Source organism: Staurois parvus, unplaced genomic scaffold (genome assembly GCF_062004578.1).
Source record: "Staurois parvus isolate SC_StPar_1 unplaced genomic scaffold, SC_StPar_1.0 ptg003232l, whole genome shotgun sequence".
Taxonomy (NCBI): Eukaryota; Metazoa; Chordata; class Amphibia; order Anura; family Ranidae; genus Staurois; species Staurois parvus.
The window spans coordinates 218039-234157 of NW_028321028.1; the positions used below are offsets into that span (position 1 = coordinate 218039).

General features: G+C 49.1%; 1 protein-coding gene across 1 annotated transcript in view; it reads right to left on the reverse strand.

Annotated features, from left to right (window-relative positions):
* Window positions 1-15777, reverse strand: part of SLC12A9 (solute carrier family 12 member 9) — a 48815-nt gene extending 33038 nt beyond the window's left edge. The window contains exons 1-6 of the mRNA XM_089667385.1: window positions 15724-15777; window positions 12207-12413; window positions 7476-7610; window positions 4693-4824; window positions 4313-4606; window positions 1325-1432 (exon numbers count right to left, since the gene is read on the reverse strand). Coding sequence (XP_089523511.1) covers window positions 1325-1432; window positions 4313-4606; window positions 4693-4824; window positions 7476-7610; window positions 12207-12413; window positions 15724-15745 — 898 coding nt within the window. The 5' untranslated portion in view covers window positions 15746-15777. The remainder of the gene's footprint in view (window positions 1-1324; window positions 1433-4312; window positions 4607-4692; window positions 4825-7475; window positions 7611-12206; window positions 12414-15723) is intronic.
* Between the last annotated feature and the right edge of the window lie 342 nt (window positions 15778-16119).

Consider the following 16119-nt stretch of genomic DNA (forward strand, 5'->3'; position numbering starts at 1 on the left):
GTTGGATGAGAAGATCTGGCTCCCAATTGGTGTTCCAATTCATTCAAAAAGGTAGAGTAAAGTTTAGGTGAGGGATCTGTACAGGACACTGAAGTTCCTCCACACCAACCTGATCAAACTATGTCTTTATAGAGCTGGCTTTACACACAGGTACAGAAAAGGACCTGGTGGAACAGAAAAGGACCTTCAGGTAGGTGTGATGATCAGGTGTCCTCATGCTTTTGGACATGAACTCTAAAGCCGGCCATAGATGTTACGATTTTCTTTCCTGAAACCATGGGAATTCCTCCCGTGGAAATGTTGCGTTCTCCCTGCAGGGAGGTGTGGGGGAGCTGTCCCTGCCAGGTGAACACAGTGATTATTACCAGTGGCTATAGTCACTGGCAATAATCGCATGAAGAATCCAACAATCAAATTGGGTACAACCAGCCCGCCCATAGATGATTTGAATCTCAGCCAGTCTCCGCTGAACCGGCTGAGATTCAAACTATCTATGGTAGGCATTACAAGCTCAGGCTCCTCTTCTGGGTATAATCCGGCCCACCAGGCCATTCAGGTGGCCCCCACATCTCAGCTGCAGCTATGCTGTTCTGTTCTCCCCCAACTTGTCTCAGCAATCAGCAGCAGAAAAAAAAACAGAACTCCTCCGCCGGATCCTGAGCTTCTCTGTGCACCCGCAAAGCAGCCCTCATCTCAGCAGTCAGCAGCAGAGAGGACAAGAGAACTCCTCCCACAGATCCTGCACCTGCTGCAGCACCCCCTTGTCTCCACCTGCCCTGGTCTCAGCATTCAGTAGACTCTGGCAGCTGACTCTAGCCCTCCTGTAGTCCTCCTCCAGACCCTGCATTTTCTACTTCCCAGCAGAAGACAAAGTAAGAGGGGGGGGGGGGGTGTACTGTGATGTAAGGGGGGGATGGGGGACTCTTGACTTCTGATGGTGGAGGAGGCTCTTGACATCTGATGTAAGGAGTGTTCTGGACATTCAGTCTTGCAGATACAACTGGCCCTTTGAGGACACCCAGAATGCCGATATGACCCATGATGAAACGGAGTTTGACACCCTTGTTCTAGAGCAGGGGTGGGCAACTGTGGCCCTCCAGCTGTTGTAGAACTACAAGTCCCATGAGGCATTGCAAACCTGACAGTTACAAGTATGACTCCCAAAGGCAGAGGCGGGATGGGACTTGTAGTTCACCAACAGCCTGAGGGCCACAGTTGCCCACCCCTGCTCTAGAGGGTTCAATGAACATCTAATGGTGGTTACTTTTTTTGGTTTCCCACAAAGGGGAAGATTCTAGTCATACAATCTAATGCGGTGACTTACCGGACATGTTACACCCCGCCATGATACCGGTGCAGCCATTGAACATCACAGCAAACACGATGGCAAAGTTCATGAGGTTACCAGTGGTATAATCCAGAGAATACTCCGCTGGGAAAGAGACAAGATAGGAAATCCACCATTTCAGAAAAAACTTATACAGGGGGGCAAGGCGTCATACGGGGGGGCAAGGCGTCACACGGGGGGGCAAGGCGTCACACGGGGGGGCAAGGCGTCACACGGGGGGGCAAGGCGTCACACGGGGGGGCAAGGCGTCACACAGGGGGCAGGGCGTCACACAGGGGGCAGGGCGTTATTCAACATTTTATTTCCCCAAGCTAAAGTTTCATCTGCTTATATTTTGCCTGCCCTGGTTTCTGCCCCCCACCAATCAACATGCTAGCGACATTTTTTTTAAAAATACAAACTTTCAGCCAGACCCAATGATAAGGGACACTGTACCCAACACAATTCCCAAAATGTATTTCTCTCCTGTCCCCAGTTGTAGGTACTGGGTCTGGGCGTATGAGGGGTTCCCACCATCCCTGTGTGGAGTTACCGGGTCTGTACACCTGCGGTGCTCATTATGAGATGTTCCCACAATCCCTGTGCCGAGTTCCCAGGTCTGCACACTCTCTGTGCTCATTATGTAGAAATCCCACTTTCCCTGTGCTGAGTTCCTGGGTCTGTACACCCGCTGTGCCCATTATGAGAGATTCCCACCATCCCTGTGCTGAGTTCCTGGGTCTGTACACCCGCTGTGCCCATTATGAGGGGTTCCCACCATCCCTGTGCTGAGTTCCCAGGTGTGTACACCCGCTGTGCCCATTATGAGAGCTGAGTACCATCTAGGAGCGGAGTTCCCCAGTTTGTATTCCTGCTGGGCATAGAACATCTCCATTAAACAGTGTGGAAACCTTAACTTGGAACAAATCCACAAAAGGATTAAAGCTGAGCTCTAGGCAAATATATATATATATAAAAAAAAAAGAAGATAAAATAATGCAGCTCTGTATTTATGAATAAAATCATCACAGTTGTTTTTAATACAAGAAGTGTCATACAAGTACCTGCATTAGCATCAGACACTTGCATTGCAAAGAGCAAATCAGTTGTACTGCAGTGCCATGTGCTACCAATTGACATGCTGCTAGGAGGAGAGAGCAGAGCGACAGATATTAGCTCATCAGCTTTCTGCCTCTCCTTTCACTGTCCAGTCACAGACTGGAGGTGCTGAGGGAAGAGATACTGAACTGCAGTAAAGAAATCAGGTCTCCTGCTCTGCCAGGCAAGTGTAAACAATGCCCTTACATACACTGCCCAAAAAAGTTAAAGGAACACTTTTTAATCAGAGTCTAGCATCAAGTCAATGAAACTCCTGGGATATGGATCTGGTCAGGTAAGTCGCAGAGGGGGGTTGTTACTCAGTTTCAGCTGCTTTGGTGTTAATGAAATTAACAACAGGTGCACTAGATGGGCAACAATGAGACGAACCCCAAAACAGGAATAGTTTTACAGGTGGAGGCCACTGACATTTTTCCCCTACTCATCTTTTCTGGCTGTTTTTCACTAGTTTTGCATTTGGCTAGGGTCAGTGTCACTACTGGTAGCATGAGGCCATACCTGGACCCTACAGAGGTTGTACAGGCAGTCCAACTCCTCCAGGATGGCACATCAATACGTGCCAATGCCAGGTTTGCTGTGTCTCCCAGCACAGTCTCAAGAGCATGGAGGAGATTCCAGGAGACAGCAGTTACTCTAGGAGAGCTGGACAGGGCCATAGAAGGTCCTTAACCCATCAGAAGGACCGGTATCTGCTTCTTTGTGTGAGGAGGAACAGGATGAGCTCTGCCAGAGCCCTACAAAATGACCTCCAGCAGGCCACTGGTGTGAATGTCTCTGACCAATCAGAATCAAACTTCATGAGGGTGTCCTGAGGGCCCAACATCTTCTAGTGTGCCTACTGCCAGGCACCACGATTGGCATTTGCCATTGAACACCAGAACTGGTAGGTCCACCACAGATGAGAGCATGTTCCCCCTGAGCACATGTGACAGACGTGAAGAGGTCTGGAGAATCCATGGAGAATGTTATGCTGCCTGTAACATGGTTCAGCATGACCGTTTTGGTGGTGGGTCAGTGATGGTCTGGGGAGGCATATCCATGGAGGGACACAGACCTCTACAGGCTAGACAATGGCACCCTGACTGCCATTAGGTATCGGGATGAAATCCTTGGATCCATTGTCAGACCCTACGCTGGTGTAGTGGGTCCTGAGTTCCTCTTGGTGTAGTGGGTCCCGGATTCCTCCTGGTGCACGACAATGCCCGGCCTCATGTGGGGGGAGTATGCAGGCAGTTCTTGAAGGATGAAGGAATTGATACCATTAAATGGCCCCCCACGTTCGCCTGACCTAAATCCAATAAAACACCTCTGGGATATCATGTTTTGATCCATCCGACACCGCCAGGTTGCACCTCAGACTGTCCAGAAGCTCAGTGATGCCCTGGTCCAGATCTGGGAGGAAATCCCCCAGGACACCATCCGTTGTCTCATTAGGAGCCTCCCCCGACGTTGTCAGGCATGCATACAAGCACGTGGGGGCCATACATACTACTGAGGACCATTCTGAGTTGCTGCAATGACATTTCACCAACATGGACTCGCCTGCTGCATCATTTCTTCACTTTGATTTTCGGGGTGTCTTTGAATTCAGTCCTCTGTAGGTTGACAATTTTCATTTCCATCAAACAATGGGGCGTCCTTATGTTCCTCACCCATCACCCCGTCCATGTCAGTATAGAGGTCCGGCAGGAAGTGTGTTTTCAAAGTGTTCCTTTAATTTTTTGAGCAGTGTATATTTCATCTGTGTATTTAGCGGTTGGCCTGGAGTTCAGCTTTAAGATCATTCAGAAGTGATGGAGGCTACCCATAATACACAAGAAAAACGAAGACAGCTGATTGGTGCTACATCTCATACATAGCACTTACCTTGCAGGTTGTTATGGAGAGTGGTGCTGTTGATTCCGGTGTACTCTCCAATTAGTGTTACATTCCCCCCATGTCGGATGGTGATTTGGCGTGGCCCAACGGCCAAGAAACTGAGCAAGATGGACAAGAGGACCAGAAAGACCAGAATAAAGATGAAGAAGGCTGCCTGGGAGTAAATGGATGCCCCGATCAGACAGATGGACAGACAGATGAGGAGGACCACGCTGGCATACAGGAAGTTGTATCCGTACCCCTGTGGAAGCGAGCGCAGGGGGTTTGTGGGATCAGACGAGTCTGGGGGGAGATGAGACAGGAGGAATTATGGAGGAAACCAAACGCAAAGGAAAGAACTATGATGTAGGCTAGAAAATTGAACTGACCGCTTCCGAAAATATCCAGCACACCCTCCACCAGACCCAGCACATAAACTCCACAGGCACACACATTGGCCAGGTAAAACATCAGGCCAATACTACCACCGAACTCCGGGCCCAGCGTGCGCGAGATCATAACTGGAAGATGGTTAAGGAGCAAGAACTCCAAGAGGCAAAAATACAAAAATACAGTTACTTGAACCCCCAAGATTTTAAAGTGCTGTATGAGTACTTTCCCTTCCTGTGCTTTAAAGTATAATTCCAACCAATACTTGTTTCTTTTTGGATGGTGTGTGAAAGTCAGAACCTCTGTAGGGTTTTTATTGTTGACAGTTCCTGGTAGGGCGATATAACCAAACTCGGGTGGGACAGTGGACTCCAAAAAGTGACAGCTATCCCTAGAACAGAAGAGGCCATTAGGTTGAAGTTTTACTTTAAAGCTGGTCCACACACTTGGCAATTCTGATTAAGAAGTTCACTCACGATCGATTGTCCTACAGCAACCCATCACATTCCATTTCAATCATTTTCAAATTTCCAAAAATTTGTGGTCAACATCAACTGAAACTAATGGCAACACACAAAGACATTTTTGACCGATTTTCATCAGAATATGGTCTGTAAACAAGTTCAAAACTGGAGTGTAGAAGTCCTTGTGTGTGGTTTAATTTTATGTGTTTGTATTTTCAATCAAAATCTGACCAAAAGCTTCGAAGACGCCCAAATATGGCCAGCATTAGATCCACACAAAGTCAGTATCTACGTTAAGGGAGCTATGGATTATAGGTGATACAGGTTCTGGCAGGTCCTTTAATCTGCAGATCTCTTAATGTATATATCTTGGGGAACTTCATAATGAGATCCTATTAGTCCTCTTCCTGTCCAGCTGGGAGGTTTTGGTGTTCCTACCTACCTCAGGGTTATCCCAGTTTTGTTTCTGCCACCTGGAAGATTTTGGTTCCCCTATCCTCACTAGATTTTCCAAGCCCTGTTCTTGTCCACCTTGGGGTGGTGCCAGCTCTGGTGCTACCCATCTAGGGGGTTTGTATCCTCCTGCAAATCTTTGGAGTGGTACCCAATATGTTCCTGCCCACCTGGGAGGATTGGGTGTTCCTTATCAAGTTGGGATGGTCCCAACTCTCTTACTGCCCATCTAGGAGGATTGGGTGTTTCTCAACCACCTTGGGATGGTCCCAGCTCTGTTCCTGCTTACCTATGAGGATTGGGTTTTCTATACCACCTTGGGATGGTTCGAGCTCTCTTCCTGCCAACCTAGGAGGATTGTGTGTTCCTTACCATCTTGGGATGGTCCAAGTTCTGTTCCTGCCCGCCTAGGAGGATTGGGTGTTCCCATTAAGTTTGGATGGTTCCAGCTCGGTTATTGCTTACCTAGGAGGGTTGGGTGTTCCTTACCACCTTGGGATGGTCCCAGCTCTGTTCCTGCTCACCTAGGAGGGCTGGGTGCTCCCACCACCCATGGATGGTTCCAGCTCGGTTATTGCTTACCTAGGAGGGTTGGGTGTTCCTTACCACCTTGGGATGGTCCCAGCTCACCTAGGAGGACTGGGTGCTCCCGCCACCCTTGGATGGTTCCAGCTCGGTTATTGCTTACCTAGGAGGGTTGGGTGTTCCTTACCACCTTGGGATGGTCCCAGCTCACCTAGGAGTACTAGGTGCTCCCACCACCCTTGGATGGTTCCAGCTCCGTTATTGCTTACCTAGGAGGTTTGGGTGTTCCTTACCAACTTGGGATGATCCCAGCTCTGTTCCTGCTCACCTAGGAGGGCTGGGTGCTCCCGCCACCCCTGGATGGTTCCAGCTCGGTTATTGCTTACCTAGGAGGGTTGGGTGTTCCTTACCACCTTGGGATGGTCCCAGCTCACCTAGGAGGACTGGGTGCTCCCGCCACCCTTGGATGGTTCCAGCTCGGTTATTGCTTACCTAGGAGGGTTGGGTGTTCCTTACCACCTTGGGATGGTCCAAGCTCACCTAGGAGGACTGGGTGCTCCCGCCACCCTTGGATGGTTCCAGCTCGGTTATTGCTTACCTAGGAGGGTTTGGTGTTCCTTACCACCTTGGGATGGTCCCAGCTCACCTAGGAGGACTGGGTAATCCTGCCACCCTTGGATAGTTCCAGCTCTGTTATTGCTTACCTAGGAGGTTTGGGTGTTCCTTACCAACTTGGGATGATTCCAGCTACCTTCCTGCCAACCTAGGGGGATTGGGTGTTCTATACCACATTGGGATGGTCCCAACTCTCTTCCTACCCACTTAGGAAGACTGGGTCTTTAGATGGTTCCAACTTACCTTGGAAGTTTGGGTGTTCCTAACACCTTGAGATGGTCCCAGCTCTGTTCCTGCCCACCTAAGAGCTTTAGGCGTTCCAACCCATATACGGGAAATGCTCCTTTAATAGGAGAAATGTGATGGATCCTTAGTAGTAGATTGTAGTATTGGATGGGTTGAATTCGCATTTTGTTACCAGAGACTCATGGTGTCTTCAGTGTCTCGATCCTCCATATAATTACCATGAAATCACCATTTTCCATCCTCTGGTTTTTCACACATTCCACAATTGTCACTATTCCTTTCCACAGTCTAGACATGTCCCATAGAATTAATCTCTCAGATTTTACGCTACATTTTCCTTCATTTATCCTGTTAAATTATACGGATTCCACTGTGTATGTTAAATTTGTGTCCTTATTATGTCTTTGTCTGAACAAAATGTCATGCGTGACAGAATGAGTAATGTTCAGATTGGTGTATGGTACATTGCTGAAGGATACAGTAAGCTCCGCCTCCTTGGACAGCACCATTGGTGGAGATGGCACACACACTCAGCACTGTGAGCCAGATTATGGCGTATGCTACAAGGAGCATGAGGAGAGACTGCAAGAGACCAGCATGGCCAACCACGAATCCTGTGAGAGACAGAAAGGGAGAGCTTGTGAGACAGGCATATAGAGAAAATGTGAGAGCAGGCGCAAGGCAGGCACAGAGAGCGTGCGCAAGGCAGGCACAGAGAGCGCGCGCAAGGCAGGCACAGAGAGCGCAAAAGCAGGCAGAGAGCGCAAAAGCAGGCGCACGTGCTCGCATTCTCTGCCTGCCTTGTGTGCACTTTCACTCTCTCTTTGCCTACCTTGCACGCGCTCTCTGCCTGCAAGTGAGAGAACGCTCAAGGCAGAGAGCGAAAACAAAATAGGCAGACAGAGGAAGAGAGATGGAGAGCAGGCATGAATGTGAGAGGTACGGAGAGAGAGTGGGTGGGCAGACGTGGAGGAAGAGGGAGGGAGAGACAGCGAGGGCGCGTGAAAGGGAGGGAGAGACAGCGAGGGCGCGTGAAAGGGAGGGAGAGACAGCGAGGGCGCGTGAAAGGGAGGGAGAGACAGCGAGGGCGCGTGAAAGGGAGGGAGAGACAGCGAGGGCGCGTGAAAGGGAGGGAGAGACAGCGAGTGCGCGTGAAAGGGAGGGAGAGACAGCGAGTGCGCGTGAAAGGGAGGGAGAGACAGCGAGTGCGCGTGAAAGGGAGGGAGAGACAGCGAGTGCGCGTGAAAGGGGGGGGGGGGGGGGAAGACAGCGAGTGGGCGTGAAAGGGAGGGAGAGACAGCGAGTGGGCGTGAAAGGGAGGGAGAGACAGCGAGTGGGCGTGAAAGGGAGGGAGAGACAGCGAGTGGGCGTGAAAGGGAGGGAGAGACAGCGAGTGGGCGTGAAAGGGAGGGAGAGACAGCGAGTGGGCGTGAAAGGGAGGGAGAGACAGCGAGTGGGCGTGAAAGGGAGGGAGAGACAGCGAGTGGGCGTGAAAGGGAGGGAGAGACAGCGAGTGGGCGTGAAAGGGAGGGAGAGACAGCGAGTGGGCGTGAAAGGGAGGGAGAGACAGCGAGTGCGCGTGAAAGGGAGGGAGAGACAGCGAGTGCGCGTGAAAGGGAGGGAGAGACAGCGAGTGCGCGTGAAAGGGAGGGAGAGACAGCGAGTGCGCATGAAAGGGAGGGAGAGACAGCGAGTGCGCATGAAAGGGAGGGAGAGACAGCGAGTGCGCATGAAAGGGAGGGAGAGACAGCGAGTGCGCATGAAAGGGAGGGAGAGACAGCGAGTGCGCATGAAAGGGAGGGAGAGACAGCGAGTGCGCATGAAAGGGAGGGAGAGACAGCGAGTGCGCATGAAAGGGAGGGAGAGACAGCGAGTGCGCATGAAAGGGAGGGAGAGATAGCGAGAGAGTGAGGGCATGCTAGAGGGATGGAGGGAGAGAGCTTGAGGGTGTGTAAGAGGTAGAGAGAGAGCGTGAGGGAGGGAGAGAAAGATGCGCAAGGGTGCGCGACAGGCAGGAAGAAAGAGGGCGAGAGTGCACGAGAGCCAAGGAGAGAGAGAAAAATAGCACAGGCCCACAAGAGGGAGATAGCAAGTGAGGAAGAGAGAAAGCACCAGGCAGAGACAGAGCTGTGTAAATCTCAGGACTGCAGGACTTTGCATGCAATTATACATTATCATTTTTCAAGTCTTACTTTAAAGCTGAATTTCTGACAAGCACACAAAACACAGAATTCACATATGGAAAATATTTTACATGCAAAGGACTTCTAATTCTGTCCATTCAGTTCTGTTCCGATCCAGACAGGCAGCACATCCAGGCCATTAATTCACACTGCATGGGGTACGTTACCATACATTGCATTAGCCCATCCAAAACGAATTGCAAGCCATTGTGTGGAGGCTCCTTCAATGTATTTAGTGGATTTATACTGGAATTTGAATTGGGCTTTAACAGATGTCCATGTGTACCGAGCCACTGATATGGGCAGACAATGACTTGTGTCAGACCAGAGCTCTGTGTTATCATATACAAGGCTTTATCAGGCAGACAGACTTATCACACAGAGTGTTATCTGACAGACATACAGAGTCTTATCACTGAATACAGAGTCCTATCAGATGGCCGCTCCGAACCCGTCTACAGATTCAAAGCTACACTGCGGGATAAGCAAGGCATGTGTATTGTCCATCTGCAGGGTGTCATGTGCACACACCAGCTTGTGGTTCTTTGGCTGGTCACTCACCTGCACGTACCTTGGCATGCAGTCATGCGTGGCTCTGATACTGGGCATGCGCTCCGGTACTGGAAGGTATTTAAACATCTTCCCTATGGTAACCAGTGCTGTGCGTTCTCCTGTCTCCCGTGGCTTACTCTGCCCATTACTGCCATTCTCCTGTCTGCCTTGACCTCTGTCTGGACGTCATTCATTCTCTTACCAGCAACCTGCCTTAACCAGTCTCTTGCCTTCCTCAACTTCTCTCTAGAAATCAACCATTCTCTTGTTTGCTGCCTGCCTTAACCTCACTTTAGACATCAGTCATTCCCCTGCCTGCGATGTGCTTTGATACCAACTATTCTCTCACTTACTGTCTGTCTGGACCCTTCCTTGACCCTGATCTCTTGTTTGCCTCAACCTCTGCCCGGACTCCAACCGTTCTCCGGCCTGCCTCAACCTCTGCCCGGACTCCAACCGTTCTCCGGCCTGCCTCAACCTCTGCCCGGACTCCAACCGTTCTCCGGCCTGCCTCAACCTCGGCCCGGACTCCAACCATACTCCGGCCTGCCTCAACCTCTGCCCGGACTCCAACCATTCCCTGCCTCAACCTCTGCCCGGACTCCAACCATTCCCTGCCTCAACCTCTGCCCGGACTCCAACCATTCCCTGCCTCAACCTCTGCCCGGACTCCAACCATTCCCTGCCTCAACCTCTGCCCGGACTCCAACCATTCCCTGCCTCAACCTCTGCCCGGACTCCAACCATTCCCTGCCTCAACCTCTGCCCGGACTCCAACCATTCCCTGCCTCCAACCATTCCCTGCCTCAACCTCTGCCCAGACTCCAACCATTCTCTGGCCTGCCTGGTGTCAGTCTGCAGTAAGGTAACCTAAGGGCCACTGGCCCATTACCCCTTGTGGAGTGGTCTGGTGAAGTCCAAGCTGGTGTTTAGATTCCACCTTGGGTGAGCTCACTTCACCTGCCAGGGTTGTCAACTATAACACTTGGTGAGCTTTGTGTATCTCTTCCAGATCTGTGCAGTAATCCAGTGTGAGACTTCCTGTAATAAAAGACCACTCACTGCTGCTCTCTCTCCCTGGGCAAAGTGACTGGTCTTGTCTCCGCCCCCTCTTGTAGTTTTATGTTGGCATCCTGTAGTGGGTGGGGCTTGCTGGGTCCCTCCCACAACTCTGCTTTCTGCATAGACTAGGATGATATCACTGCTGCTTTTTCAAGGATATATCTGGGCTTGCAAGAACCTTTCGGTGCAGAGAAAGTGGATTGATATCCTTTTTGGCCTTTGAGCCAATCAGTTGTGCTGCAGTGCAAAGATCATGCTGATAGGAGCAGAGAACAGAAAGACAGAGAGAGGAGTTCACCTGTCTGCGGCTTCTCTTGTCATATCCAATCACAGGCTGGAGGAAGGACAAGACCTGAACTGCAGCAGAGAAAGATCAGACCTCCTGCCAAACTGTGCTAATTGGCAGAGCTGTGTAAATGGATGGACTGGATGGACAGAAATACAAGTCCTTTGCAGCTCTTTTTAAGGTGGCAGTTGGGGGGAGTATGAACAGTTCAACCAAACAAAGACAAAGCAGAGCCGGGCCCAGACCTCTGGCTTTGGCTCAGCAAACTACACTCTATGGAGGCTGGAGGGGCACAGCATGAGCTATCTCTGGTATATCATTGATAACCTGCCCAGTAGACCCATCCCCCCATGGCAGGCCACCCAATGTTTATGGGGGACCACGGCAGATAAACAGATGTTTTCACAGAACGGACACACAGACCAGACAGACGACGCACTCACCGATCCTCAACCTCTGCCCAGACTCCAACCACTCTCTGCCCAGGCTCCAACCACTCTCTGGCCTGCCTCAACCTCTGCCCGGGCTCCAACCACTCTCCGGCCTGCCTCAACCTCTGCCCGGACTCCAACCATTCTCCGGCCTGCCTCAATCTCTGCCCGGACTCCAACCATTCTCCGGCCTGCCTCAACCTCTGCCCGCACTCCAACCATTCTCCGGCCTGCCTCAACCTCTGCCCGGACTCCAACCATTCTCCGGCCTGCCTCAACCTCGGCCCGGACTCCAACCATTCTCCGGCCTGCCTCAACCTCGGCCCGGACTCCAACCATTCTCCGGCCTGCCTCAACCTCGGCCCGGACTCCAACCACTCTCTGGCCTGCCTCAACCTCGGCCCGGACTCCAACCATTCTCCGGCCTGCCTCAATCTCTGCCCGGACTCCAACCACTCTCTGGCCTGCCTCAACCTCTGCCCGGACTCCAACCATTCTCTGGCCTGCCTCAATCTCTGGCTCAGCAAACTACACTCTATGGAGGCTGGAGGGGCACAGCATGAGCTAGCTCTGGTATATCATTCCTAACCTGCCCAGTAGACCCATCCCCCCATGGCAGGCCATCCTATGTCTATGGGGGACCACAGCAGATAGACAGACGTTTTCAATGGACGGAAACACAGATGCAGCACTCACCAATCCTCATGAAGACGACAATGCTGAACATGGACAGGACAGTCGGCACGACCACTCCAAAAAAAGTGGAAAGCTTGCGGGGGGCAGGTCCGGTCCCCACCGTGGTGGCATCTCCATCGCAGAGGGCGGGGTCTGGAGGACCGAGGGCCCCGTCTGACACACTGAAGAGCCGATAGTGCAAGAGGGGGGAGTTCTCCGAGGTCATCACTGGGGGGAGACACTGTTAAGGTTTATTATCAATGGATCTCTATAATGTGTACAAGTCCAATCACTCCTTCCACAACGTGTACACGCCCCATGCATGCATCATATCATATACGCCCCATGCATGCATCATATCATATACGCCCCATGCATGCATCATATCATATACGCCCCATGCATGCATCATATCATATACACCCCGTACATGCATCATATCATATACACCCCATACAATATAAAACTCTGTCCATCCCCCAATATACACCCCCATACATCAAAATATACTCCATAGAACACACACCCCATACATGCATCATATAATATACACCCATTACAATATACACTCTGTCCATCCCACAATATACACCCTATACATCAAAATATACTCCATAGAATATATACCCTATACATTCTGCAAAAATATACTACATACAATATACTCCCCATGCATCCCACAATAATAACATCATATAATATACACCCAATACAATGTAAAACTCTGTCCATCCCACAATATACACCCCATACATCACAAAATATACTCCATAGAATATACACCCCATACATGCATCATATAATATACACCCCATACATCACAAAATATACACCTTATAATATATACCTCATACAATATAAATCATATAGTATACACTCTGTCCATCCCACAATATACACTCTATACAATATTCATCATATAGTATACACCCCATACATCACAAAATATACTCCATATAATATACACCCCATGCATCACACAATATACACATCATATAATATACACCCTGTACATCCCACACAATATACACCATATAATATACATCCCACAATATAAACCCCATACATAGCAAAATATACACTCTGTCCATCCCCCAATATACACCACATACATCACACAATACATACATCATATAAAATACACCCCCTACATACAAATTCAGTAATTCCTGCCACAATGTGTACACACCACATTCATACATCATATATTACACACCCCATACATCATATAATATACACCCCATACATCCTACAATATACAGCATATAACAGACATCCTGTACATTCCACAATATGCACCCCATACATGCCACAATCTACATTATATATAATATACACTCTGTGCATGCCACAGTATACATCCCAAATATTCCACAATATAATATACATCCCAAACATTCCACAATATAATATACTCCCCATACATGCCACAATATACTCCCCATACATGCCACAGTATACATCCCATACATTCCACAGTATACATCCCATACATGCCACAGTATACATCCCGTACATTCCACAATACAATATACACCCCATACATGCCACAGTATACATCCCATACATGCCACAGTATACACCCCATACATGCCACAATATACACCCCATACATGCCACAGTATACATCCCAAATATTCCACAATATAATATACATCCCAAACATTCCACAATATAATATACTCCCCATACATGCCATAATATACTCCCCATACATGCCACAGTATACATCCCATACATTCCACAGTATACATCCCATACATGCCACAGTATACATCCCATACATGCCACAGTATACATCCCGTACATTCCACAATACAATATACACCCCATACATGCCACAGTATACATCCCATACATGCCACAGTATACATCCCATACATGCCACAGTATACATCCCGTACATTCCACAATACAATATACACCCCATACATGCCACAGTATACATCCCATACATGCCACAGTATACACCCCATACATGCCACAATATACACCCCATACATGCCACAATACAATATACACCCCATACATGCCACAGTATACATCCCATACATGCCACAATACAATATACACCCCATACATGCCACAGTATACATCCCATACATGCCACAGTATACATCCCGTACATGCCACAATACAATATACACCCCATACATGCCACAATATACACCCTATACATTCCACAATATGCACCCCATACATGCCACAATCTACATTATCTATAATATACACTCTGTACATGCCACAGTATACATCCCATACATTCCACAACATAATATACACCCCATACATGCCACAGTATACATCCCGTACATTCCACAATATAATATACACCCCGTACATGCCACAATACACTCCCCGTACATGCCACAATACACACCCCGTACATGCCACAATACACACCCCGTACATGCCACAATACACACCCCGTACATGCCACAATACACACCCCGTACATGCCACAATACACACCCCGTACATGCCACAATACACACCCCGTACATGCCACAATACACACCCCACACATGCCACAATACACACCCCACACATGCCACAATATAGATCATATAATACACTTGGCACAGTATACAGCTCGTCCATCCCACAATACGTATACAGCTCGTCCATCCCACAATACGTATACAGCTCGTCCATCCCACAATACGTATACAGCTCGTCCATCCCACAATACGTATACAGCTCGTCCATCCCACAATACGTATACAGCTCGTCCATCCCACAATACGTATACAGCTCGTCCATCCCACAATACGTATACAGCTCGTCCATCCCACAATACGTATACAGCTCGTCCATCCCACAATACGTATACAGCTCGTCCATCCCACAATACGTATACAGCTCGTCCATCCCACAATACGTATACAGCTCGTCCATCCCACAATACGTATACAGCTCGTCCATCCCACAATACGTATACAGCTCGTCCATCCCACAATACGTATACAGCTCGTCCATCCCACAATACGTATACAGCTCGTCCATCCCACAATACGTATACAGCTCGTCCATCCCACAATACGTATACAGCTCGTCCATCCCACAATACGTATACATTTAATATACATCCCACAAAGGAAAGCATATAATAAAGATTCCACAATATAGTATACACCGTCCATCCCACAATATACAGCAGGGTGTTGATTCACTAAATGAGGAGCACTCAGAATCTGGTGCAGCTGTGCCTGGGAGCCAATCAGCTTCTAACTTCAGCTTGCTCAATTAAGTTTTGGCAATAAAGCCTGGAAGCTGATTGGTCACTATGCAGAGCTGCAGCAGATTGGAAGAGCTCCAGTTTTAGTAAATCTCCCCCTACACACCCCACCATATAGACCGCACATTGTACAATACATACATCATATAATATACACCCCGTACATCCCCCAATATACACCATAAAATATACACATGGAACATGGACACAATACACACCACAAAGTGTACAAACACACAATATACATCACAAACAACGTAGAATCACAGAAAATACAACATATCCATCCCATATACACACACTGCATCCTGAGCGGTGACATCCAATGTACACACACCCAGCTCTGTCCTGCACCCCCCCCCCACCTCCTCTTCCTGGTCAGCTGACTGATCACATGACCTGCCCTCCCCTTATATCTGCTGAGCCATACAAAGACTCCATTCACTGAGATACAATGTATAACCCGGACACAGATACAATGTATCCTCTGCGTCCTCCTCTGTACACCCCGATCACAGCGAGACCGGACAATGTTACTTCATGTATCCATCTGCAACATTGTGCCAGGGCTGAGATCACAGGATTTGTTACACGGAACATGAATATAATACCGAGTATACACCGATCACATCACACCTCACCGTATAATAATACCGAGTATACACCGATCACACCTCACCGTATAATAATACCGAG